This window comes from Vombatus ursinus, unplaced genomic scaffold (genome assembly GCF_900497805.2).
Source record: "Vombatus ursinus unplaced genomic scaffold, bare-nosed wombat genome assembly UNPS02014816.1, whole genome shotgun sequence".
NCBI classification, from domain to species: domain Eukaryota; kingdom Metazoa; phylum Chordata; class Mammalia; order Diprotodontia; family Vombatidae; genus Vombatus; species Vombatus ursinus.
Window position 1 is genome coordinate 9,165,051 of NW_020954594.1, and position 26,677 is coordinate 9,191,727.

At 36.7% G+C, this 26,677-nt stretch overlaps 1 protein-coding gene and 1 pseudogene across 3 annotated transcripts in view; one reads left to right on the top strand and one right to left on the bottom strand.

Moving 5' to 3' along the window:
- Positions 1-26,677, bottom strand: part of MBD5 (methyl-CpG binding domain protein 5) — a 129,682-nt gene that overhangs the window by 52,277 nt on the left and 50,728 nt on the right. For all 3 annotated transcript variants that reach the window (XM_027835569.1, XM_027835567.1, XM_027835568.1), the window contains exon 3: positions 2,753-3,406. In XM_027835569.1, coding sequence (XP_027691370.1) covers positions 2,753-2,862 — 110 coding nt within the window. In that variant the 5' untranslated portion in view covers positions 2,863-3,406. The remainder of the gene's footprint in view (positions 1-2,752; positions 3,407-26,677) is intronic.
- LOC114023081 lies at positions 21,170-22,035 on the top strand (annotated as a pseudogene).

The window sequence follows — 26,677 nt, forward strand, 5'->3', positions numbered from 1 at the left end:
AACAAAGGAAGCAACACTATTACTGACTTCACAGGAAAAAACCAGATAAATTCTGGTTCATCTGGCTTGAATTATTAACTTTTCATGATTAACTTTTCACATTAAAAATTTAAAGCAGTTTGCCATAAGAGGCATCACTGACATTTTATAGTTAAGGATTAGATTAAGGAAAAAAATAACTGTAAAGTTAAAATCAGAGACAAGATTCCTAAATTATTTTACAGAACTCTGTTCAATATATTCAGAAACACTTCCTCTCAATTAGACAGTGGGAATTTCCCCCTCCAGTTGTAGCTCTTTAATTAACTTGAGGTAGTAATAATTAATGTAAACACAGTTACTGAGCCTGTAGCTCAGACATAGCTTAAGATCAGAAGCAGGTAGAATGTTTAGCATAGAGAATCAATGCCACCCTCAGGCCAGAGGAGGATGGAAGATGTAACTTACAAATTATAATAAAATCAGGCATCTAAATATTCACTGTGGACAAAAAGGAGCTATGACAATTTAGCAAGATGTCTAAAACCACATCAAAACCATAATGGTAAATGTTAGCTCCCTTCTTTTTACTTTTTCAACCAGGAAAATCTGATCAGAGTCACTCTCATCTTTATTTTCTATAACAAAGAGGTAATGGTCAGATTTTTTTTTTTTAAAGGACTGCATTATAGAATTGGAAAAATCAAACCAATATAATCATTATATAGAGCACTTACATGAAAACTGAGTTCCATCAATGATTCCAAAAATATGAAATATGATGACTAATGAACTCTTAAAGTTAAAATTTTATTTTCAGCTTTTAGCAAAATGAAAAGCTGACATGAATATATATGTATATGTAGGCCAGAGAAAATGTAAAGTAATTTAGACTTCAAAGCTTACTATTAAATATTGAACAGGTTTTATTGTAAATGCCTTAAAAACAGAGATTTTTTTTATTTAGTATTTATATATTTGTAATCTAGCATATAGTAGGCACTTAATAAACGCTTGTTGATTGATTACATTTAAAAAGCTAAATACTGATTTAAAAACATTGTGGTTCTTCCTATCTTGTCATTATGAAAATTCACACCCAAATATTTTTGCTGGATGACAGAGTGGCAATATAGTGTAAAATGAAAAACTTAAAACATATTTTGTGCCCTTACCCAACATGTTTATCATGTAACAGGATGACAATATACTTTCCTTGGGTTTTATACTATAAATTAATATAAGATACACATTTTTTTACCAAAAAATACACTGACATAAATTTTTCTCTGACACAAAGGTTTCCAAGCTCCAACTGGTAATACACCTCAAGAAGCAAGTAACATTACAAAACTTTAAGTATGAAAACAGAATTGAGACAATCCCTTGAAGTCCGTTTTAACAGGATTTGACCTGAACGTTCACAGTTCAAAGCGTGGCAGATACTCAGGCAACCAAATACATCAACACAGAAATTGAAATCCCCCTCCCAGAATCAGCAAAGGTGACTTGATCTCCATATTTTAGAATAAAAAACCCACAAGTATCTTAAAAATAAAGTTCTAAATCTATTACACAAAACATATGATATAAATCTATTCATAAAAGGCAGACAAATAAAAGGAATCAGGAAAACTGGGTTCTAGTGCTGCCTCTGACGCAGATTACCTGTATTACCATGAACAAAATCACTCAATCTCTCAGTGCCTCATATAACTCTTTTGAGATTTTCAGTTACAGATGAATTGCTAATCTGTGTATCATTGAAGGGATTTTTTTTTTTACACTAGGAGAGGAAATCATAGGTCTATACCACAAAAACTTTTTATGCATAATACTTAAAAATAATTGAATACTTATTTAAATTATTTAATGAACTGTTGTAATAAATACTTATTATGAGTCTGCAATTATTTATAGTTTTACTTTTCGATTACCTAACACAAAGAATAAAAAGGTAATAGTGAAGATAATCTGAATTTTACTTGTTTAAATAAAATGTAAATACCACATCAAAAATGATAACATGATTTTTTTCTATTACATACAAGTGACTTGATGAACATTACGTAAGAACAATAAAGAATAATTATTTTTTGGCAATTTCAGGCAACATTTAGAGGTGCAGTCATTAACATGATCTACTGGAGATGAAAATATCCAATATTGCAACAGAAAAATCACCCAGAACATTACCAAAAACAGAATGTTGTCACTAAATGACTATGGAATTATCTAAAATACTATATATTCTAGAATGTAGCATTGATGTTTACAAGCTTTAGAAATATTAAAAACAAAAATAACACAAATTCATTAATGATATGAAGAAATTTAAATGACAAAACTATAGGATTATAGTGGAAATGTCCTGGTTCTGGAGTCTTGGGACCTGGGTTTAAAATTCCACTTTGGGGCATTACTACTTGTGTACCCTCAGGTAAGCACTTATGTTCCCTAAGCCTCACCTTCCTCATCAGTAAAGTAAGGAGGCTGTATTTCTTGGCCCTGAAGGTCCCTTCTAGCTCTGGATCTACGAAATGAAATAAAAGCATTTGAATAATTTTTAACAGAGAAAATTTTATTTGTATGCTATAAGCACCTAGCATGTTACATAGTAGACACTTAATAAATGTGTGTTGCTTTGATAATAATTTATTTAAATTAGATAGAAATTTTGTAAGTACTGATAATTTTGCTCAAATGTGCATAAAAGTAGTATGTTTCACTCAAACTAGGAGAGGCAACAAGGAGGTAACAGAACAATGCTCACCTAATGTAAAGCACTCCATTTTGATCCACCCGACGTTGCCAGCCCACGGGAACTTGTACTGGCAGGCCTCCATCCTTGTCCCCTCCATCATACTCCTTTCCTCCATTCATTTTCTGTGTCTGCTTGGGACTCCTCAGAGATATCAACAGTAAGATGATATCCTTATATTACATGGCATCATGACCTTCAAGAATAGGCCAATTCAGTACAGTTTTTTGCAGTCTGTACAAAGTGCATTGGGAAGCTTTAGCTCAGTTTGGAAACAAGTCCGTGAAATCTGCCATTGTTAAGTCAGTTGCCCATTATAATCTACATTAAATAGCTGACTTTTTAACTTCCCATGTATGTATTCCTAAGGATAGGCTACATACGTAAAAATGAGTGCTTCCAAATTAGGAAAATCATATTTCCTCAAAAGGGTTGGAAGGAAGTAAAGTTTCTAATTCAACAGCATGTCTCAAAAACTTGAAGCCTAATAAATTCTGTATTTGCTGAAAAAGTCTTATTTTGATAATTTTCAACTAATTAATATTTCCAGGTATTACCCCACTTTATATGCCACATTCTTTCAACTTTATCTTCTGTTCTATATTCAAAGTGTTGCAGATTCTTTCTTCTGATTCTTTCATGTCTTCACAACTCCAATAATGCAACCTGAAACATATATAAGTATGAAAACTCTATTTTTTTGGTAAGGAATAACTGTGTGAATTCTAAGATAGAACTGTTAAATGAATCACTCATTTTTAGCATGCTTCTTTTTACATTAGAAAAGAATATCTAATCCATCTTTATCTTTTCTTATTTCCCAATTTCTTTCATTCATTCCAGTTAAACTTATATAAGGGATTGTCCTTTTCACATAACATTTTAATTCCTACATCCATGTTCATACAGCTGAATTTATGGAATATGGGCTCTTCCTTACTTTTCACCAGCATGAGACTAGCATTTCTGTTAAGATCTACTCCAAGATCCATTTCCTGGAGAACTCACCTAATAAATCTCACTACACTTACATCGTGAAAAAAAACCCCAACAACAATGATGATAATAGTTGACAAAATACTGTAGTTAAATTTAATACCACAAATGTTTATCAAGTGCTTACAATGAGCAAGATGTTGATAGGTAATGGAGATATGAAGATGAAAAATGACAGTTTTTGCCCTTTAAGGAACTTAGTGGGAGAGACTTATCTCATGTACAAAACTGTGACAAAAAAGGAGAATGTGATAATGGGGAAGGAGAGATCTAGGCAAAGTGGTATAAGAAAATTTGAAGGAAGAAAGGTCACTTTTAGCGGGAGATAGATCAAGGAAGATTGGACAGAAGAGAAGGCATATGAGCTGTATATCATGCTTAAGGAATTAATAAATGAAAATTGACCAGTTGTCTTGGAAACAGAAGGCAAAGTATAGATTGAATTCACAGGTTGTCAACAGAAACACCAAGTTTAACTTCAAGAAACACAATGGTCAAACTTTAGATTTTGAATGATAAAGAACAAAAACCTCAGGAAACTAAGAGGAAAAACCTTCAATTACCAAGAAAAATCAGTTCAAACATCACAAGACTACCTTTCATTTATGAAAATTAAAGAAGAAAAGTGTAATTTGAAATAAAAAAGCTAAAGAGATCATTTTGTACTACAAAATAACATACTGAAAAGGGGAGTGTAATAGTCAATAAAAAATTCAGAAAAAGGAGACATTTGAGTTATTCATTATACATATATTTATAACAGAAAGCAGAGGTGAGCTTGGTATCTGACATGAAAACATTTAAAAAAGGAGTTACACAAAAAGGCTGTTAACCATAAAATAATAAGTAAGTAAATCAAAACTCTCATTTTTTTTTTTGTTTTGTTTTCAGGCAATTTGGGTTAAGTGACTTGCCCAGGGTCACACAGCTAGTAAATGTCAAGTGTTTGGTCTGAAGCTGGATTTGAACTCAGGTCCTCCTGATTTCAGGGCTGGTGCTCTATCCACTGAACCACCTAGCTGCCCCAAAGCTTTCATGTTTTTATAGCAAGACAAGGTTATTTGTTGTTTGTTTTTAAACTGTCACGTTAGTTAAAGGCCAGTGATAGAACAAAAAGAGGACATCTAAGGAAAGAACCTAAAATTCCAAATATCCAGTGAGGAGAAGGGAACAACTGAATTCCTATTACTGGCAGTATGGGGTGGGGAGAACAAAGCCACACCCTCCCTTAATGGGGCTTTGAAAGAGGAAAAGGATGTATTCTTTTTCAGTCTCTAAACCTGTCAGCAAAGCAGTGAGAGTTTAAAAAAAGGGAGGTTTCTGAATAAAGTTCCCTTTGGGGAGGGGAGCATCTCTTGGAGATATAGGAAGATGCACTATGGAAGCCCAACATTGGATTCCATTCAGAGGAAGTGAGAGTTTTGGAAAACCTTTTTTGTGCAAATGTTGGGTTCTAAAGAACAACTCCCACTAGGGCAGAGAGGATTTTTCCCTGGGCTGGGGCCATGCAACAGGGAGGAAAAAAGGTGGCATGTAAAGGTCAAGAAGGAATAGTACAGAATGGGTAGGAGGTGAATATGTGGGACTGGACCACTTGACACAGGATGCAGAGTAACTTTTTCCACTTCCTCCACTGATTAATATTTCTATTGAGGTTCCTCAGAAGTGTGCGTGTGTGTGTGTGTGTGTGTGTGTGTGTGTGTGTGTGTGTGTGTGTTTTAAGGGAAATGGGAAAGGGAGGATTGGGGTGAGATCTCCAACTACATTAACAGATAGGTGAGATGAAGCAATAAACAAGGCTTCTGTCTGCTAGAAGCCTTGCCTTTTATTAGGAATATAGAGAGAATAAAGAAAGAACATGTAAGTGCAAAGCCCATGAATGGAGGCATAGATTAGTCTGGAGTAGCCAGGCAAAAGAAAATAGTAAGGAAGGGGATGAAGGAAATTAACACTACTTGAAAAGTACTGTCAGAAAGAATGTTATTTAAGTTAAGAGAGTGAGCGGTAGAGAACAGACAGTTCTGTACTGGTTGGGAAAGAATATGGTCAAAAGATAGGAGAAGGGAAGGACAAGAAAAGGAAAGGGAAGGAAAGGGAAAGGTAAAGAAAGGAGAGGAGGACAGATATCAAAAGTAAATTTGAAGAATTTAATTTAGGCAAGGTAAAGTCAAGAAGGGAGGGAAAGTTTATGGGAAAATAGTAGAACCAAACAGGTATAAGCAAAATAAATTACTGTGATCAAATGCTTAATTGAAAGTGCAGAAAAACTAAATACAAAAGGATTAAAAAGAAGAAAATATAAACATAATAATTATAACTTTAAACTTGAATGACTTAACTGTACCAAAAACATGAACTCTGAAAGGAACTCTGTTTAAAGGCACCATACATAAGAAAACAAGACCATTATTTAATACATATAAACCAAATGACAGGGTCGAAGCTCTTAGAGAAAAGTAGTTAAATTGCAAAAAAGGCACAGAAAGCAAATCAATAATTAAAAGACTTTAATATTCCTCTTCCAGAGCAAAACAAAAATCTAACAGATAAATAAGAAAAAAACCAAGGAGCTCAACAGATCTTTAGAAAAAGTGGATTTGAAAGACAAGAATATTCTACATGACAGTATTAAAGAATTTCTTTCTATGGCAGCTTTAAACAAATTGATCATGTCTTGGACACAGAGAAATCAAAAATTAATGTAAAAAATAAATATCAGGTCCATATTTAATAACTATGAATAGCAAAAGTATTAAATAATAGAGTAATTACAAAGAAAAGGCACAGTACTACATGGAGACTAAATAATGATACTCTGCATAATGAGCATATCAAAAAACAAAACAAAGGAAAAAATAAAAATGGGAGTTATTTTTATGTTGTTATTTTGTATGGAATTTCACCTTATATTGTTTTCTCCTGGCTGTGTGGATTAATTTTGAAACCTGCTGCTTTACTAAACCACTTCAGGTTCTTAAGGATTCTCTGGAATTTCTAAGTAAACTATGGCTTCATATGCAAACTGGGAATATATTATTTCTTCTTAGCCAATATTATCAATTGTCCTAAAAGAGCCCACCCACACAGCATAGTGATTAGAAAGGTGACCAGATCCTGCAGCAAACAATATAAAGTGAGATTCCAGTCAAAATAAAAACAGAATACATAAAATACATTGGAGTAACAAAAGATATAAAATCTCAAGGAAAATAAAGAAAAAAATTAGGGATGAAGACAGCCAAGCATAATCATATCTCAAGCTACATTAAATTTCAAGCTATATTACATAATATTAATCAGCAAAACTATTTGATACTGGTTAAAACAGATAAGCACATTGGTGGAACATACTACATATGAGCAAGACCTAAAACAAAGGCACATGATAACCTAGTTTCAGCTAAATCACCCCCCAAAAAAAACTGCGGAGGGGAAAGATTCCACATTTTAAAGAACTGGTGGGAAACATGGAAAGTAGTATGGAAGAAGACAGGTTTAGAGTAGCAATGTTCATTACACACCACAAGGAACTCCAAGTAGGTAAGTTGTCTAAAGTAAAAAACTCACATCTTAATTCAGAAGGTTGGACAGGGGGGCTCTTTCATAATTATAATTAGAGGAAGAATTAATAAGCAAACAAGTAGTGATCATAAAACTAAAATAAATTAGATTATATAAAATTAAAAAGCAACAAAATGATGGAAAATTAATGTAACTAGAATAAGAAGAAAAGTCATTGAATAGGAAAAAGCTATGTGATAAGTATGATGTCCAAGATGTATGGGACATATTAGTTGAGGAGTCACTCTTCAACAGATAGGAATACAAAGAGTTTTCAAGAAGAGAATTAAATTCGAAAGGCATGTATTAAGCATCTACTATGAGCTAGGGCCTAGGGATACCAACACAAAGATGAACCAATGCCTGCTCTCAAGGAGCTTATATCTTTGGCAGAAAGAGCTAAATGCTGTACTCTACAGATAGAGAGAAACAGCATGGTACAATGGACGGAACACTGGCCTTGGAGTCAGGAAAACCTGGCTGGAAGACTGGCTTCTTCTAGACAATGGCTGTGTGACCTCTGATTTGGTCTAGGAAACTCCCTTTATCAATGGAAGTTGTTGTGTGTTCTGCAACTTAGAGTTGCAGTCTCTTAAAGAGTTGCTTGAGATTGTGACGTGCTTAGCCATGATGTCCAGGAAGCAAAAGAAGGAAGTTGAGGAACCTAGGGATGTTGAGGATAAGCTTTGTGTATGGGAGAGCACTTGAACTGAACCTTGAAAGAAGTGAGGGATTCTGTGATGCAGAGATAAGGAAGGAGTTCATTCCAGGCACGGGGGCGCAGCCTGTGCAGAGGAACAAAAATGTGAGATGGAATACTGTGCATAATCATTAAGTGTTCTAGTCTGGCTGGAAAGGAAAATAATATGCAGTCAATGTGGAAACATAGGTGGGAGCCAGATTGTGAAGAGCCTTAAATGCTAAAGAGAAGAGTTTATTTTATTCTATAGGCAGCTGGGAACCTTTAGTAAGGGAGCAATAAGGTCAGACTTGGGCTTTAGTAATATCACTTTGGCAGTTATGTGGAGAACAAATGGGGGGGTGGGGGAAGGCTGGAGGTAGGGAGACCAATTCAGAGGCTACTGCCATAGTCCAGGCAAGAGGTGAACTAGAATGGTGGCTGTGTGAGTAAGGAAAAGAGGGATGATGGGAGATAAACAATGGAGGCAAAATTGACAAGGCTTATTAACTGATCCGAAGTAAAGGGCAGGGGAAAGGGGGGAAACGAGGACAACTCTGAGGTTGTGAGCTGGGGTGAATAAAAAGCATGATGATGCTCCTCAAAAGAAATAGGGAAATAAGAAGATGAGAAAGTTTGGTGGCAAAGGTAATGAGTTCTGTTTTTGACATGGGGCATTTGAGATGCAAACTACCAATAGCTGTGTAAAAATGCTCTGAACAAGAAAAATGAAAATTCTAGTCTACCAAGAAAACTGCAACTTCAGACAAACCTGACATTGCCCCACATGCATCAAACTGGCCAAAATGATGAGAGACTGAGAAGAGAAGAAGACCTGCTGAGGAGACTGTGGTTCAGTGAATGAGACAGAGGCGCAGCAGTGTATTTGTGGAGCTGGGCACTGGCTAAACTCCCTCAGAAAACAATTTGTAATCATGTGAACAAAGTTATTAGGCTGTTAGAACCCCCTGACCCAATCATTCCACTTCTTCCATGGTCAAAAACAGAAAGGTCCCATGTACAAAAGAATGTTCATAGCAGCTTCTTTTCTAGTAGTAATAATAAACTGGAAACAATGTATTCATCATTTGGGTACTTACTTGACAAACTGTGGTATAAATGTAATTGAATATTTGCACACTTTAAGAAATCATGAATGCTATGATGATTTCATAAAAACATGGAAAGATTTATTCAAAGGATATGTAGTACATAAAGCAAAACCAAGTGAACAATATACACAATTGTAATGTGAATGAAAATGCATCTGTCTACATTAAATGTAGAGACCAATTTTTTTGGATCCAGAGGATAAAAGATGACAAAAATGATAAAATACACAATGTGATAGAGGTGGGGTTGGGGTTTGCAACTTTTTTTTTTAATAAACATTATATCACGTGTGACTATTTTGTCTCTTCAATGATACTGTAAGCCTCTCTGAGGGCAAGGTTTCAATTTTAAAAAATATCCTTGTATGTACACATGCAAATATTTAATAAATATTTACTAATTATTCTTACGTAAAGTTATAAAAATAAATTTCGGCATTTGGTACTGATACACATAGTTACACTTGTACACAGAAGTTGATACAAACATTACAGCTAACTTTGAGTTAACTTGGAAACATTTTCATCATTAATTTTAACTACCTTGGCCAGGAAACCGCTTCCTTTTAGAGCTACTAAAATGTGACAGAAGTGACTCATCTGTTTTTTTTCTCCTTTTACTTTTCCTGCACATTCTCTGGCTGAGGAATGAATAGATAGTAAAATCATCAAAAAGTAAGAAAGAAAAAGGAAATCAAACAGCCTGCACAATTCACAAACTGCATCATCAACACTTGAATAAGCAAAAACTGGTAATAGCTAGTATTTATATAGTGCCTACTATGTGCCAGGCAGTATACTAAGTGCTTTACAAATATTATCTCATTTGATCATCACAACAGCCCTGAAAGGTATGGGCTGTTATTTTCCCCATTTTACACATGAAGAAACAAAGGCAAACAGAGGTTAAATGACTTGCCCAGCGTCACACAGCAAGTAAGTTTCTGAGGTCAGATTTGAACTTAGGTTTTCTTGACTCCATGCATAGTGCTCTATCCACTGTGCAACCTAGTTGCCTCAATTTTTAGATTCACTGCTGATGGGATTGTTTCTATCTTTAATGTATAAGATAATAATTTTAAGTTAAAGTTAGGGTCTATGATTTGATTACAATTGTCAGTATATGAAAACACCTAATTCTCTTGGTCCTTTGCCAGGAAATACAAATATAAAAATTAGCATATGCCTGTGAAATTAGAGCATACTATTTAACACTGACAGAGAGCCCAATAAAAGAGAATAGAGGTTATTAAAACAAATCAGATGAAAGATATTAGAATTCTAAACAGGACTTTATACTCTGTTTTGTTTTTTTTTTATCCACGCATTGATTTCTGAATGGTGATAATTTCTAGTTAGAAAAAAATTCAGCAGTAGTGCTAGCAAAATGAATGTGTTAACTTCACACCTTATTGGTGAATTATATGAGAATTTTATTTATTAAATTACTTTCAAGATATAATAATTAGATGAATAATATGATAATTAGAGCAAGTAAATGTAGCCATAAAATAATTGAACTAATACTATATTTGGATCCTAATATAATTAACAAACTTCATTTTCACAATTAGTTTTGCTGAAATTCTTGAAAACCTAAGAACAAACTAACTTTTCAAAATAGTTATAAGAAGATATTTTTAAAAAGTTATACCTAAAATGCACCATTAAGATAACTGAGGAGTGATATGGTCACACGAGGAGAGGATGGATTGGAGTGGTCAGAAACTTGAGACAGGGAGGACAACCAGAAGGCTACTGCAATAGTCTAGGTGTAAAATGTTGAGGAGCAACAGTCCAGTGTAAGAGAGAAGCTGGGCACATGTACAAGAGATGTTATAAAGGTTTAATGGATAGGACTTGACAGGATATGAGGAAGGAGGATGTGGGTGAGAAATTGAAGATGAAAACTCAGTTTTGAGTTCGGATGACTGAGAGGATAATGGTGCCCTGAGATGGAAAGAAGCGAAAGTTTTGGGGAAAGATAATGAGTTTGGTTTTGGACACATCGAGTTTAAGATGTTTATAGGATATATAGTTCAAGATGTCTAATAGGCAGTTGGAGATATGGAAATTAGGAGAGAGGTTAGGGCTGGTTCTGAGAATCATTTGAATAAAGATGATAACTGAATCCATGGGAGTGATGAGATCAACAAACAAAACAGGACAGAAGGAAAAGAGAAGAGGACACAGGACAGTGCCTTGAGGGACACCCATTGTAAATGAGTATGGCTTAGATGATAGCAAAGGAGACTGAGGAGTAGGCAGCCAGGTACAAATAAAATCAGGAGAGAGTAGAGTCACAAATACCTAGAGAGAAGGGAATATAAAGGAGGAGAGGGGGATCTACAATGTGAAAGGCTACAGAGAGGTCTGGGAGGATGAGGATTGAGAAAAGGTCATTAGATATGACAATCAAAAGATCATTGGTAACTCTGAAGAGTCATTTCGCTTGAATGATGAGGTCAATAGTCAGATTATCAAAATTTAAGAAGTGAGGAAAGGAAGTTGAGGCAATGAGTGTGGGTGATCTCAAAAAGTTTAGCCTAAATGGAGGAGAAATATAGGATGATAACTAATGGGTATAGATGGATCAAGGTTTTTTTGAGGATGGGGGAGACATGATCATATTTGTAGACAGTAGGAAAGAGCCAGAAGACAGGAAGAGAATGAAGATTAGTAGAGAGTGAAGATCATAGAGGAAGCAATCTGTGGATAAGGATGAGATGAAATGGTGTCACTTGTGCACAAAGAGGGGTTTGCCTTGGCAAGGATGTGGGCTAGCTCTTTACATGAGACAGTGTGGAAGGAAGAGACAGCAGGAGAAAGCATCTGAGTGATGTGAGACGAGATAAGAGGGAGCTCTACGTAAATGGTTTCATTTTTTAAAAAACTGAAATATGAAGCAAGGTTTTTAGGAAGTGGATGTGGCAAGCTAGAGGGTGAGCTAAAAGTGAAAAGTGAGCAGTGAGGCTGGGCCTTCTCACAATACTGAAATTCTAGGCAGGGACTCATCAAGGTGGTCTTAGGGTGGAGTCTTCCCTGGGCTTATGTAAGTGGAAAGTTAGAAACATGTAAAGTGAGGCAGGATTGGAATAAAGCAAAGCAGAGCGTGTGGAGATGAAGCACTGTGTTCAGAGGGCCTGAGAAATAGCTCATTCAGGCAAGGACTTTCTTTCTCATGCTAGCACGTTGTTGTAGCAACGTGCTGGGAGGACAGAGGAAATTACTGATCCAAGCAAGGACCCTGCTCTTGGTATGAGAGTGGTGTAAAATTTTGAAAGACTTAAGACTATGATTAATGCAATGATCAACCATAACTCCTGAGTTGTGATGATGAAGAATTCTTGACAAAGAAGTATTTGACTATGTAGAATGAGAAATGTTTGGATATGACCAATATAAGAATTTGTTTTGCTGGATTCTAAGTATTTGTTACAAGGGGTTTTTTCTCCTTTTTATCTTTTTCCCAAAGTGGGAGTAGGGGTGGGCTGGGGAAGGTGGTAGAGGGAAGAAAAAAATAAATCAAGGAGAAGATTGTGATCTATAGTGCCAAAGGCCACAGAGAGGCCAGGAAGAATAAGGATTGAGAAAAGGCCATAAGATAAGTGAAGATCATTGGTAACTGTAGGGAGAGTAATTTCACTTGAATGAGGTCAGAAAGCAGACTGTGAAAATTAAGAAGTAAATTAAAAAAAAACAGAAGGAAAGTACGCAATTTGGAAAAAATCTTTCCATCAAGTTTCTCTGATAAAGGCCTCAATTTCAAGATACATAAAGAAGCGGTCCAATTCATAGAAACAAGAGATGCTCTCCAATAGAAAAATGGCTAAGAATATAGATCTTCAAAGGATGAGGACCTGCATGTACAAAATATTTACAGCTGCTCTTTTTGTTGTGGCTAAGAGTTGGAAACTGATGGGATAGCTATCAATTGGGGAGTGGCTGAAAAGGGTATGGTACATGGATGTGTTGTAAGAAACGATGAAGGGGATGGTTTCAGAAAACCTGGGAAGACTTATATGAACTGATGCAAAGTAAAGTGAGCAGAACCAGGAGAACACAGTAACAGCAATACTGTAAAGATAATAAACTGTGAAAGATTTGTAACTCTGATTAATACAGCAATCCACCAAAACTTCAAAGGACTCATATGACATAAAATGCTATCCACCTCTAGATAGAGTACTGATGATCTCAGAGTGCAGACTGATGCATATTATTACTTCCTTTACTTTCTCTGCTTTTGGGGGGGGGGCAGGAGACATGGCTAATGTGGAAATGTTTGCATGACTTTCTATGTAAAATGAGAATCATATTTCTTGCCTTCTCAATGGCTGGAGGAGAGTGTGGAAGGAAGGAGAGAATTTGGAAATAAAAATAAGAATAAAATAAATTTATGGATCTAGGCAATTTTCAAAGGAAAAATTGATTAACACCCATATTAAAAAAATGATATCACAAATAATTACAAAAACAGAAATTAATGCAAATCTAAGCACCTATAGGATTGGCAAAGATGACAAAAAAGGGAAATGAAAATTTCTGGAAGGGAAAAAAACACTAATGAACTCTTGGAAGAGTTATAAATTAATTTAGCCATTCTGGAAAACAATTGGAAATATGCCAAAAGAGTCAGTAAACTGTGAATACCCTTTGACTTAGTGATACCAGCACTAACCCTATATACCAAAAGATGAAAGGAAAAGGACTCTTTTGTACAAAAATATTTAAAGTGGTTCTTCTTGTAGAGGCAAAAAACTAGAAACTCTGAAGTGTGGTGCCCATCCATTGAAGAATGGCTGAACAAATTATGATATGTGAATGTGAAGATTAGCAACGAAATTATACCATAAAAATGATGAAATGGAAGGTTTGAGAGTAATCTGGAAGAAATGTACAAATTGATGAAGTGTTAAATGAGTAGAACGAAAAGAACAATTTATACAGTAACAATCTAATAAAGAAAAACAACTGATTAAAGAACACTGATCAGTGCAATGACAAACTACATTTCCAGAGAAATGAATATGAAGCCTACTCTCTATTTCCTGCCAGAGAGGGGATGGACTCAAGATGAAGAATAGGACATATATTTTTGGATACATAGCCAATATGGTAATTTGCTTTGCTTAATTATGCATTTTTTTTGGAGAGGAGGATTTCATTTCTTGTAAGGGAAGTTGGAAGGAGAGATAATAAAACTTTTAAATTTAAAAATTTAAAACTACTATGAAAGAAAATGACAATTCATTATAGAATGAACAGTTTTCTGAGAACAACAACAAAAGAAATGCATTTGAGATGAAGCTTTGCTAGCAATTCAAGTGCCACCATGAAATAATTTGAGAAAATGATTATGGATCTGATCCAATCTTGCCATTTCCTTTCTTTCTTTCTCTCTTTCTCTTAGAGGCAACTGGAGTTAAGGGACTTGCAACACAGCTACTTAAGTGTCTGAGGCTGGATTTGAACTCAGGTCCTCCTGACTCCAGGGCCAGTTGTTTTATATACTCTGCACCTAGCTGCCCCATAATCCCACCATTTTCTAGAGTTTCATTCACCTCTCAACTATTTTGTCATTTGTTAAATGAACAATACACAACAACCTTTCAGTTTGTATTTAATCCAATTTTCATTTTTGCTGCATTGTACTTCTTATGACTATATCGATGACTTAGATTATTATCCATATCCTTCCTTCTTCAGGGGTTCTCTCTTCTCCTTTGTTTTTTACTTTTCCAGAGAGGATAATTTTTTTATTTGATGTTGAATGTCCCCTACCCCCTTGCCCATTAGGGCTATTCTGCCTCCTTGCATCACTTTAAACTTTTGCTTTGCAGATGCTCTGAGAAACTAAAGTATCTCAAATTTCAGATGTAATTGCTTCAGATTCCATTCTATAGTCCTTTTTTGATTCTTTTAATTGACTAAATATGGAGTTTATACTTTCTATTGTGTGAGCAACTCAGATACGATGCAATCTTCTAGTGCTTTACTATAGATCTTCAAAGGTTCTTTTACTTTATTGCTATTTTGGCAGCAAAGATAACATGAATGCTCTGTCCTTAGGAAAAGTATTTCTTGATAGGGGGAAGGGAGTAAGTATTTATATAGTGTTTACTATGTGCTAGGCACTACGCTACTCACTTTTTACAAATATTACTTCATTTGATCCTCCATATGTGACAGCTCCACATTCCCTCTTACGGCAAAAACTACTGCATATATTTTTGTGTACAGGTCCCAAAATGTTTTCATATCTATTAGATAAATATGTTAGGAAGAATTAAATTGTTCATAATGAGTAAAATACACATCAGCTTTGTAGAACTATTTTGTTCAGGTATAGTTGTTCCATAAGTTGGGTTCTTGCTATCAAACCGTGAACAGCTTTCTGAAATTCCAGTCTAAGTGTGCCCATCTCTTTTTCAAAGTTGTTTGAGACATTAATATAATTTTTGTCATCTGGTTCAGTATTAAGTAGAATTTCTGAAGTTTGAATTAAGTAAAGATTTTCAACGGCCTCATACTTTTCAACTTTTCTTTCTTCATATTTGACAGGATACCCTAGAGCTCTTCACTTTTAGTTTTAGTGTATACTGCCTCCTTGTGGTACCAGAGTGTAAAAGAATGCCATTAGTTCCATGATGATGTCCAGATGATTATTACAAGAGTTTTGAGGAAGGACAGCCTAAAATTTGATGGCATCTTATCTGTTCCTTTGACTCTTAGGAACAGCTGCATCCCACTAACTTGTGTTACCTTAATGAGTGGTATGTCCAGGGTCTAATTTTCCATTATTTCACAATTCCTGTCAGTCCTTCACAGTTACCATAACAGTCCAAGGCCATACCAAGTCCCCAGTATATATCACTCTTGCTAGTATTCCTCATGTCTGCTCCCTATGAGTTCCATGGAGGGAGGGATGTTATGGATTATGAAAGAATTACTAAATTTGCCGAAGACAAAAACTAGGTTGGTTAGAAAACACATTGGATGACATAATCAGGATCAAAAAAGGTATTTTACATAGTATGTTAGGCTGAATTGAGTAATATGAAATTTAATGATAAATTTAAAGTTATCACATAACTGTCTTCAAAAAGTACAAGATAGGGAAGGCATGGTTAGATAGCATTACATCTGAAAAAGATACATGGATTGACTTTTTTGGAGGTCGAATCAACATGGTAGAATATCAGTAAGAAGTATAGCTTAGCTCCCCCACCAAAACTCTGCCACAAAGATATAAAAAATGCACCAATATGAATTTTGATAAGGAAATGCAAGAAAAAGTCATTTTCTGGCCCAGAGTGACTTATGGAGATAGAGGTCTCCATTTACTACAGGTGGTGTCTGGTCAGGAATGTCCTATGTGCTAAGCATTTTAGTGCTCAGGGACTGAAAGAGAACAAAGAATGGGCACCAGAGAAGGAAGCACTGAGGCAGAGCGAGATCCTAGGGGATCCCTGAACTTGAGTAGGAAGCAGGAATGGGTACCATCTGGTAGTTCTGCTGCCCACTACTCAAATCCAGGTGAGAGATGCAAAGTGGACTGAGAATGGAACTTACGTCTAGAGATGGTGGAGGGGAGGGTCATAATCTTGGGCCCTAGGTAAGTAACTATCTAAAATCAAGAACAAGCATTATCTGCAATATAAAGACAACATTAATAATTTAATAATGTAATAATTATCTGCAATATGGATAATCTAGAGGCCTTTCTAATAAGATTAGGGGCAAAGCAAGAGTGTTCATTAACACTATCATTTTTCAGTATAATGTTAGAAGCAGTAGCTATTTCAACAACCTAAGAAAAAGAAATGGAAGGAATAAGTATAGGCAATGAAGAAACAAAATTATCACTTTTTGCAGATGTTATGATGGTTATTTAGAGAACCCTAAAAAATCAACCAAAAAACCTATTCAAATAATTAACAATTTCAGTAAAGTTGTAGGATATAAAATAAATACATACAAGTCATCAGTATTTCTGTATGCTACTAACAAAATCCAGCAGAAAGAGATGGAGAAAATCTACTTAAAATAACAGCACAAAAAATACTTGAGAATCTAACTGCCAAGATAAATTCAGGAATTACATGAATACAAACAAAAATAAATCTTAATAAATGGAGAAATAGTAACTGTGCATGGGTAGGAGGAAACAATGTAATAAAAATGATACTGGCTAAATTTACTTATTTAGTACTATACCAAACCACCAAAGAATCACTTTAGAGAAATAGAAAAAATACTAACATAATTCATCTAGAATAAAAAAAGGTCAAGAACATCAAGAGAATTAATAAAAAAAAATGGGAATGAGGGCCTAACAGTAACAGATCATATACTATACTAGAAAGGCCATAATCATCAAAACAGTTTGGTACCATGTAAGAAATAGAGGTTGGTCAGGTGAACAGATTAGATACGCAATTTACAGAAGCAAAAGAGCCTCATAAACTAATACTTGATAAACTCAAAGCTATTAAGGTAAGAATTCACTATCCTACAAAAATTCTACTATCTCCTACAGAAACTAAGGAAAGGTCAACATCTTATACCTTATACCACAGACAAGCTCCAAGTGGACACATGATTTAGACATGAAGGGTAATATCATAAACAAATTAGAGGAGTAGGGAAGAAAGTATCTGTTAGATTCATGGATAAGGGAAGAATTCATGAGCAAAAATGAGATGGAAAAGTTCCCCGAAGGTGAAATTAACAATTTTGATTACATAAAATAAAAAAGTTTTTACACAAACAAAACCAATGTAGGTTAAATTAAAGCAAAGCAGGAAATTGGAAAAAAAAAATCCTTGTAGCAAATTTGTTTGATAAAGGTCTCATTTCTTTGTAATTTATTTATTTTTTTGTTTTCAACATTTACTTCCACAAGATTTTGAGTTCCAAATTTTCACCCCATCTCGCCCCTCCCCCCACCCCAAGATGGCATGCATTCTGAATACCCCTTCCCCTAGTCGGCCTTCCCTTCTATCTCTCCCCCCCTTCTCTTATCCCCTTCAATTTTCCTGTAGGGCAGGATGGATTTCTGTATACCATTTCTTGTATTTCTTATTTCCTAGTTGCATGTGAAAACATTTTTTTTTAAACATATGTTTTTAAAACTTTGGGTTCCAAATTTTCTCCCTTCCTCCCTCCCCACCCACCCTCATTGATAAGGCAAGCAACTAAATATAAGTTATATATGTGCAGTTATGCAAAACACTTCCATAGTAGACATGCTGTGAAAAACTAACTCTATTTCCCTTAATCTTATCCCACTACCCATTTATTCTATTCTTTCTTCTGACCCTGTCTCTCCTCAGAAATATTTGCTTCTGATTACCCCTTTTCCCAATCTGCCCTCCTCTCTATCATCCCCCTGCTCTCTTGTCCCCTTCCCCCCCATTTTCCTGTAGGGTAAGACAGATTTCCATGCCCAATTGAATGTATATGTTATTCCCTCCTTAAGTCAAATCCTATGAGAATAAGATTCATTCATTCCCTCTCACCTTCTCCCGTTTCCCCTCCACTGTAAGAGTCTTTTCTTTTGTTTTTTTTGTGAGATAGTTTACCCTGTTCTACTCCCTTTCTCCTTCTCCTAGTATAATCCTCTCTCACCCCTTAATTTTATTCTCCAGATATGACCCCTTCATTTTCAATTCACCCTGTGCCCTCTATCTATCTATATCTACATATACGTACATATAATTTTTTCCCCTCTAACTACCCTAATACTGACAAAGGTCTCATGAGTTACAAATATCATCTTTCCATGCCGGAATGTAAACAGTTCAACCTTAATAAGTCTCTTATGATTTTCTCTTTCCTGTTTACCTCTTCATGTTCCACTTGAGTCTTGTATTTGAAAATCAAATTTTCTATTCAGCTCTGGTCTTTTCATCAAGAATGCTTGAAAGTCCTCTATTTCACTGAATGACCATTTTTTCCCCTGCAGGATTATACTCAGTTTTGCTGGGTAGGTGATTCTTGGTTGTAATCCTATCTCCTTTGCCCTCCGGAATATCATATTCCATGCCTTAAGGTCCCTAAATGTAGAAGCTGCTAAATCTTGTGTTATCCCGATTGTGTTTCCACAGTACTTGAATTGTTTCTTTCTGGCTGCTTGTAATATTTTCTCCTTGACCTGGGAACTCTGGAATTTGGCTACAATATTCCTGGGAGTTTTCCTTTGGGGATCTCTTTCAGGAGGAGATTGGTGGATTCTTTCCATTTCTATTTTGCCCTCTGGTTCTAAAATATCAGGGCAGTTTTCCTTGATAATTTCTTGAAAGATGATGTCTAGGCTCTTTTTTCGATCATGGCTTTCAGATAGTCCAATAATTTTTAAATTCTCTCTCTGAATCTATTTTCTAGGTCAGTTGTTATTCCAATGAGATATTTCACATTGTTTTTTAATTTTTCATTCTTTTGGATTTGTTTTACAGTGTCTTGATTTCTCATAAAGTCACTAGCTTCCAATTGCTCCACTCTAATTTTTAAGGAAGTATTTTCTTCAGTAAGCTTTGGGACATCCTTTTCCATTTGGCCAATTTTGCTTTTGAGGGCATTCTTCTCCTCATTGGCTTTTTGGACCTCTTTTGCCATTTGGGTTAGGCTATTTTTTAAGGTGTTATTTTCTTCAGTATTTTTTTGGGTCTCCATTAGCAAGCTGTTGAGTTGTTCTTCTTGATTTTCTTGCATCACTCTTAGTTTTTCCTCTATTTCTCTTACTTGCTTCTCAAAATCCCTTTTGAGCTCTTCCAAGGCTTTGGACTGATTCATATTTTTCTTGGAGGCTTTGGATGTAGGAGCTTTGGCTTTGTTGTCTTCTTCTGGTTGTATGTTTTGATCTTCTTTGTCACCAAAGTAAGATAACATAGTCTCACTCTTTTTGCACTGCTGACTCATGATCCTGGCCAATTACTTGAGTTTTAAACTCTTTGTAAGGTAAGAGTCTGCTTCCCATGTGGAGAATGTACTGTCCCAAGCTTTGGGGGTTTGTACAGCTGTTTTCAGAGATACTTCTAGGGACCTGAAAATTTTCAATTCTTCCAAAGTGGTATGATAAGTGGCAAGGTGTTTTCTCTCCACCGCCACAACAAGCTCCACCACACCAGCATTCCTCCTTGCCCCAGGACTGGCTCTCATAACTATGACCCAGATCCAATCATGGGCAAAGCAAGAGATTCCTGCCTCAGCACTGGCAAAGAGATCTCTGCAATCCCCCTCTGATCAGCCACTCAATTCCACCTCAGTCTGTGGGCGGGAAGCTCAGGAGGCAGCCTCGGCCCTAGGCCGCGCTTGGGACTTGCGACTGAGACCTAGCTCCTCTCTCACTGCCATCACAGACTTTTTCTACTGACCTGCTAAGTTGTCTTTGATGTTCCTGGGTTGAGAAGTCTGGAAACCACCACAGCTGCCCGCGATTCAGTCCTCTGAGGCCTGCTCCAGGGTCGCTGTGGCCTGTGTGCCCATGCCGAGCTGCGCTCCTTTCCCTACCTTTCTGATCAACCATCCAGGCTGTCTTTGGCTGGAAATTTGTTTTGCTCTGTCTTTTTGTGGGTTCTGCTGCTTTAGAATTTGTTTAGAGCCATTTTTTATAGGTATTTGGAGGGGTTTGGGGGAAGAGCTCAAGCAAGTCACTGCTTTCCCTCTCTCTTCCATCTTGGTCCCCCCCCCCCAATAAAGGTCTCACTTCTAACATGTAAAAGGAACTCATCCAAATTTATAAGGATAAGTCATTCAAAGGATAGGCAGTTTGCAGGAGGAAATTTAAGCTATCAATAGCCATATGAAAAATGCTCTAAATCACTATTAATCAGAGAAATAAACACTAAAACAATTCTGGCTCTACTTCTAATGTACTCTAAATGGTGGATGATACCAGGGCTGCAGGAAGAGCAGGAGGCCTTGGGGATCCTCGAGTAGGAGGCTGAGGTGGCTTCCATGGTGGCTTCAGCAGCTGGGGCCGAGGGCAATCTCAGGGTCATTGTATGAGGCTGTGGCCGTGGGGCCTGAGGAGAAAAGGCTGAAGACAAGGAGTGGGTTCCTGTTACTAACTTGGGCTGGCTAGTCAAAGACATGAAGATCAAGTGTTTGGAAGAGATTTTTTCTCCCTTCCTATCATAGATCATAGATTTCTTCCTGAGATCTTCATTGAAAGATGAGGTTCTGAAGATCATGCCTGTTCAGAAACAAACTAGAGCTGGACAATGTATCAGGTTCACGGCTTTTGTGGCCATCAGTAGCTACAATGGCCACGTTGGCCTGGGTGTCAAGTACTCCAAGGAAGTGGCAACAGCTATTCGTGATGCTGTCCTTCTGGCTAAGCTGTCCACCATTCCTGTGAGACGTGGCTACTGGTGGAACAAAACTGGCAAGCCTCACATAGTGCCCTGCAAGGTCACTGGGTGATGTGGATTGGGTTTTTGTTTTTTTTTTTGACTACGCAATGGGGTTAAGTGACTTGCCCAAGGTCACACAGCTAGTAAGTGCTATATGTCTGAGGCTGGATTTGAACTCAGGTCCTCCTGAATCCAGGGCTGGGGCTCTATCCACTGCGACACCTAGCTGTCCCCAAGGGTCAACTTTTGAGGAGTAGGGAGAGACACAGAGAAGTGGTTCTACTGCGCCTGATCTCCACTCCTAGAGGTACTGGCATTGTCTCAGCTCCTGTGCCTAAGAAGCTCCTGATGACGGCTAGAATTGATGACTGCTACACATCTACAAGGGGCTGCACTGCCACTCTGGGTAACTTTGCTAAAGCTACCTTTGATGCCATCTCCAAAACATACAGCTGTCTAATCCCAGAGCTGTGGAAGGAGACTGTGTTCATTAAGTCTCCCTATAAGGAATTCACCAACCATCTTGTAAAGACTCATACTTGCATGTCTGTCCAGAGGACCCAGGCAGCTGCTATGGCAACCACATAGATGTTTTTTAAAAATAAATAAATTGAACTATGCCTGCTTAAAAAAAAAATATCTATATATCTATATATATATATATCTGTATATATCTATATATATATGTTTTTGGTGAGGCAATTGGGTTTAAGTGACGTGCCCAGAGTCACATAGCTAGTGAGTGTTCCGTGTCTGAGCCAGATTTGTACTCAGGTCCTCCTGACTCCAGGGCCGGTGCTCTATCCACTGCGCCACCTAGCTGCTCCTCAAAAAACAATTCTGAGGCATGACTTCACACCCATCAGATTAGTATAGTTAAGAAAAAAGGAAATTGACAAATACTGGACAGGATATGGGAAAATGGGTAAATTAATGTACTGTTAGTACAAATATAAACTGGTCCACTCATTTTGGAAACTATGCCCCAAAAGGTATAAAGTATGCATACCCTTTGACCCAGTGATACTATTGCTAGGTCTACACCCTAAAGAGATGATTTCCCACCTGGATATTCTTTTCAACTTTATCACTATCTCCAGAAATTCATTTTCCTGCAAGATCTCAAAAATTCTGAAATTCATACCTCCTCAGTAACCCCTGCCCCTGGGGCCTCTCCCTCCCTCTGATTGCAGAGGGTAGAAGGTGGACATCAGAGCAAAGCTCCTCCCAGATCTTCCAATTAAGGGAAGGTAGCCATGTCATTAAGATCATATCAATTCTAAAACTCATACTTCCTCAGTACTATAGCCTGTGGATTCCCTTTTCCATAGGAGATCTCTTTCCAGATCCTCCACTTAAGGAGGGAGGCATCTCATAATTTCTGACCTAGCTACAAGACTTCATCGTGGCCCCCTTGAGGATAGGGGCTATCTTTCTATCCCCAGTGCTTGGCACTGTGCCTTAACACACAAGTAGGCACTTAACAAATGTTCAGTAACTAACTGAAAAGGATCCAAATAGTGGTGCAGTAGATAGGATGTTAGGCTTGGAGTCAGGAAGACCTGGGTTCAAATACAGCCTCAGACACTTATTAGCTAGGTGACCTTAGGTACCTAACTTGGGCTTAATTTATTTGCTTCAGGTTCTTCAACTGTGAAATGGGGATAAGAGTGCCCACCTCACAGGTTGTTGTTAGGATAAAATCAGATATTTGTAAAAGGTACTGAGCACAGTGCCTTGCACATAGTAGGCACTATATAGTATTTATTTCCTTCCCTTTCCTCACCCATGTGTACAAAAATATTTATGGTAGTTTCTTTTCATGGTGGCAAAGAAATGGTATCTGAGGGGATGCCTATCAATTGGGGAATGGCTGAACAAGGTATGGTACATGAATGTGATGGAATACAATTGTGCTGTAAGAAATGAAAGGGATGGTTTTGGAAAAATTTAGAAAGACTAGACTGAACTTATCCTAAGTGAAGTAAATAGAACCAGGAGAACAATTTATGCAATAACAACAATATTACAACAAACAATTTTGAAAGATTTAGGAACTCTGAACAACACAATGATCAACCACTGTTTCAGAGGGCTCGAGGCTGTAAGAAATATTAATGTGTGTGTATACTATGTATATATGTACATATATACAGTATATATTATGGATATGATGGCTAATGTGGGAATGTGTTTTGCTTGACTACATATATTTTTAATGGGTTTTTCTTGCTTTCTCAATGGGTGGAAGTGGGAGGGTGTGAATTCAGAACTGAAAATAAAATAAAATTAAATGTAAAAAAAAGAGATTATGGTGGACTGAAAATTCAATATGAGTCAAAAGTGCTAATGAAATCTTGAGCTGAGATACAGCTTTTAGGAGTAATGAGGCTATAATCCTGTTTTATTCTGTTTCGTTATACAACATCTGTAGTCTTCTGTACTACAGAGTACCACTCTGGGCACTGTCGTTAAGGAAAGACATTGATAAGCTCAAAAGCATCCAGGGGAGGGCAACTAGGATATGGAGATCAACTGAAGAAACGAGGATGTTTCGCCTGAAGGAGATAAGACTAATGGGGGACATGATAGTTGCTTAATAACCACCTTCAAGTATATGAGAGCTATCAATGGGAAGAGGAATTCGATTTACTCTGTTTTGTCCCAGAGGTTATGAAAAGGCGCAATGTATGCTTTGCAGAAAGGTAAGTTTAAGTTTTATGTCAGAAAAAAATCCCCAAGTTATAGTTAACTGAAAGTGAAACAGGCTGCATTCGTAGGTAATGAGTTCATCTTTAACAGAGGTTTTCAAGAAAAGATGAGCTATATAACCTGCTGGATGGGATATTCTATAGATGAGATTCTTTTCAGGTATTTCACATTTCAGACTGAATGACTACTGAGTTCCCTTTGAAATTCTGTAATTCCATAATTCTGATATAATTATATTAGAACTATTTGTATTACACATAGTATAGGTTTTAGAAAATTCAGGTCATCTACTCTATAAATATTTCATTAATGAAGGATTAATATGGAGAATAATCTATCTATCTCTTAATAAAATTTCCAAAGAACATTTTTCCTGGTAAGGAGGCACAAAATGTTCACTCCAACTAGCAATATCCTTTAGGTCTCACATTTTGTTAGACCTTTTACATTTGAGATATATAAAGTGATGCAATATTAATTATGAGTTTCTCCAGGCAGATATACAGTGCCTTAATTATGAGTTTCTCCAGGCAGATATACAGTGCCTATCTAAAGTCTGAAATAGAAAAATGATGATCCTGCAACTAGATAAGCAAATGTTCTCTACAAGAATTATATTAAAGAGCAATGACATATTGATCAGAGATTACATTTGTATGCAAGTTTATGGATAGCAGGAGCAAAAGAAATAAAATATAAGTTACAGGTTCTGATTGTATGAGGACATATACAAGCAGGGTGATTTTGACTATCAAAAATTAGTATCACCAAAAGTCTCTTCTTCTTGAGAAGGAACTGTTTAAATGTTTATCTTTCTTCACACACCCCTTATAGCAGGTAACAATAAATATCTGTTGAACCAATTAAGTATTTACTGAATTCTGGTTATGAGCTCAGCACTTACAAAGTGTAGAAAAAGTATAAGGCATGGTTTTTACCTTCTAAGAGAACATAATACAGTTAGAAAGAAAGACTAGAGCATAGGCTCACATCTTAGGTGTCATTCTCAACTCCTCACTCTCTCTTATCCTGAAATCCAAGTTGCAAAGTCCTCTCATTTCTATCTGCATAACATCTCTCTTCTATGCTCCCTTCTCTCTTCTGACACTGCCACCCCCCTGGTATAGATCCTCATTACTTCATGCCTATTTTACTTCATGTGATAGCTTTCTGGTGGTCTCCTTGCCTCAAGTATCATCCCACTCCATCCATTCTCCACTCAGCTGTCAAAATTAATTTTCCTAAAGCAGAGATCTGATCATGTCATACTCTTTTTAATAAACTTGAGTGGCTCCCTTTTGCCTCCAGAATAAAACATAAAATTCTTTCTTTGGCTTTTATAGTCTTTCAGAACCTGGACCCCCACTCCCTTTCCAGTCATTTTGTATTTTATTCCCCTCCATGTACTCTGCGATCTAGCAATGATGATCTCCTTGATTTTCTTCCCAAAATGCACTCCATCTCTCAACTCCGGGACATATTTTAAAACAGAATAAAATCAGACAAGAATGGAAGGATACGCCATTAGATTTGGCAATTAGGAGATCATTGATAAATCTGAAGAAAGTAATTTCAGTAGAATGATGAGGTCAGAATCTGGAATGTAGAGGGTTTTGAAGGAGGTGAGATGAGAAGTTGAGGAAATGCATATAGATGAATTTCTCAAGGCGTTTAGTGGAGAAGGTAAAGAGAGATGCAGAATGATTCCTAATATGGATGGTAGGATCAAGTGAGGGTTCTTTGAAGATGGTGGGGAGACACTAGTATGTCTGTTTGTAGAAAGCATAGAAGAAACCAGTAGATAGGTAGAAATTGATGATGGGAACAGGGTATGCAATGATGGGGACAATCTGCTGGATACGGGAGGAGGCTGAATCAAAGGTGCATGTGATAGGACAGCCTTGGCAATACATGTACATAGGGGTTTGTCAAACAAGGACCCGGCCTTTGAGCATATGGAATGTCCTTTGTTGTCAATCCGGTGGTGAGCCTGTCTCCAGGAATGTAGAAGAATGGTGGGTATACTCTCTATTTCGGAGTATACAAACCTATTCTGAGGCTGTTTTTTGCCTACTTATTGTATGGTGAAGAAAAGCCTTTTAATTGGCTCCTAAGCCAGGGCTATACGTGGGGACAAAAGCCTGTAACAGTTTTTTTCCCTTTCTTGTGGTTTTTGATTGAGGGCAAAAAACTGCTTTAAGTCTCTAGGCAGTGCAGCTCCTCCTCTATCTTGTCACTATGTGGCCTCCAACACATGGTGCTATGATTTTTCTGTCTCTGTTACAGTCTTTCCTGATGTTAGATGAGTGAGTATTAAAGAAAGAACAATTACGTGAGTTCTGAAAAGCTGGACGAACCATTCGAGGTCCAGTGATGAACAACCTAAGTGACAGCCCAGAAGGGAATCAACTCAGCAGCTGAGACACCATATCCTATGAGCAAAGGATTCATTCAGCCAATGGCCATGCCACATTCAGAATTTAACTTCATGGAAATGATGCTTATAACAGCCATTTTG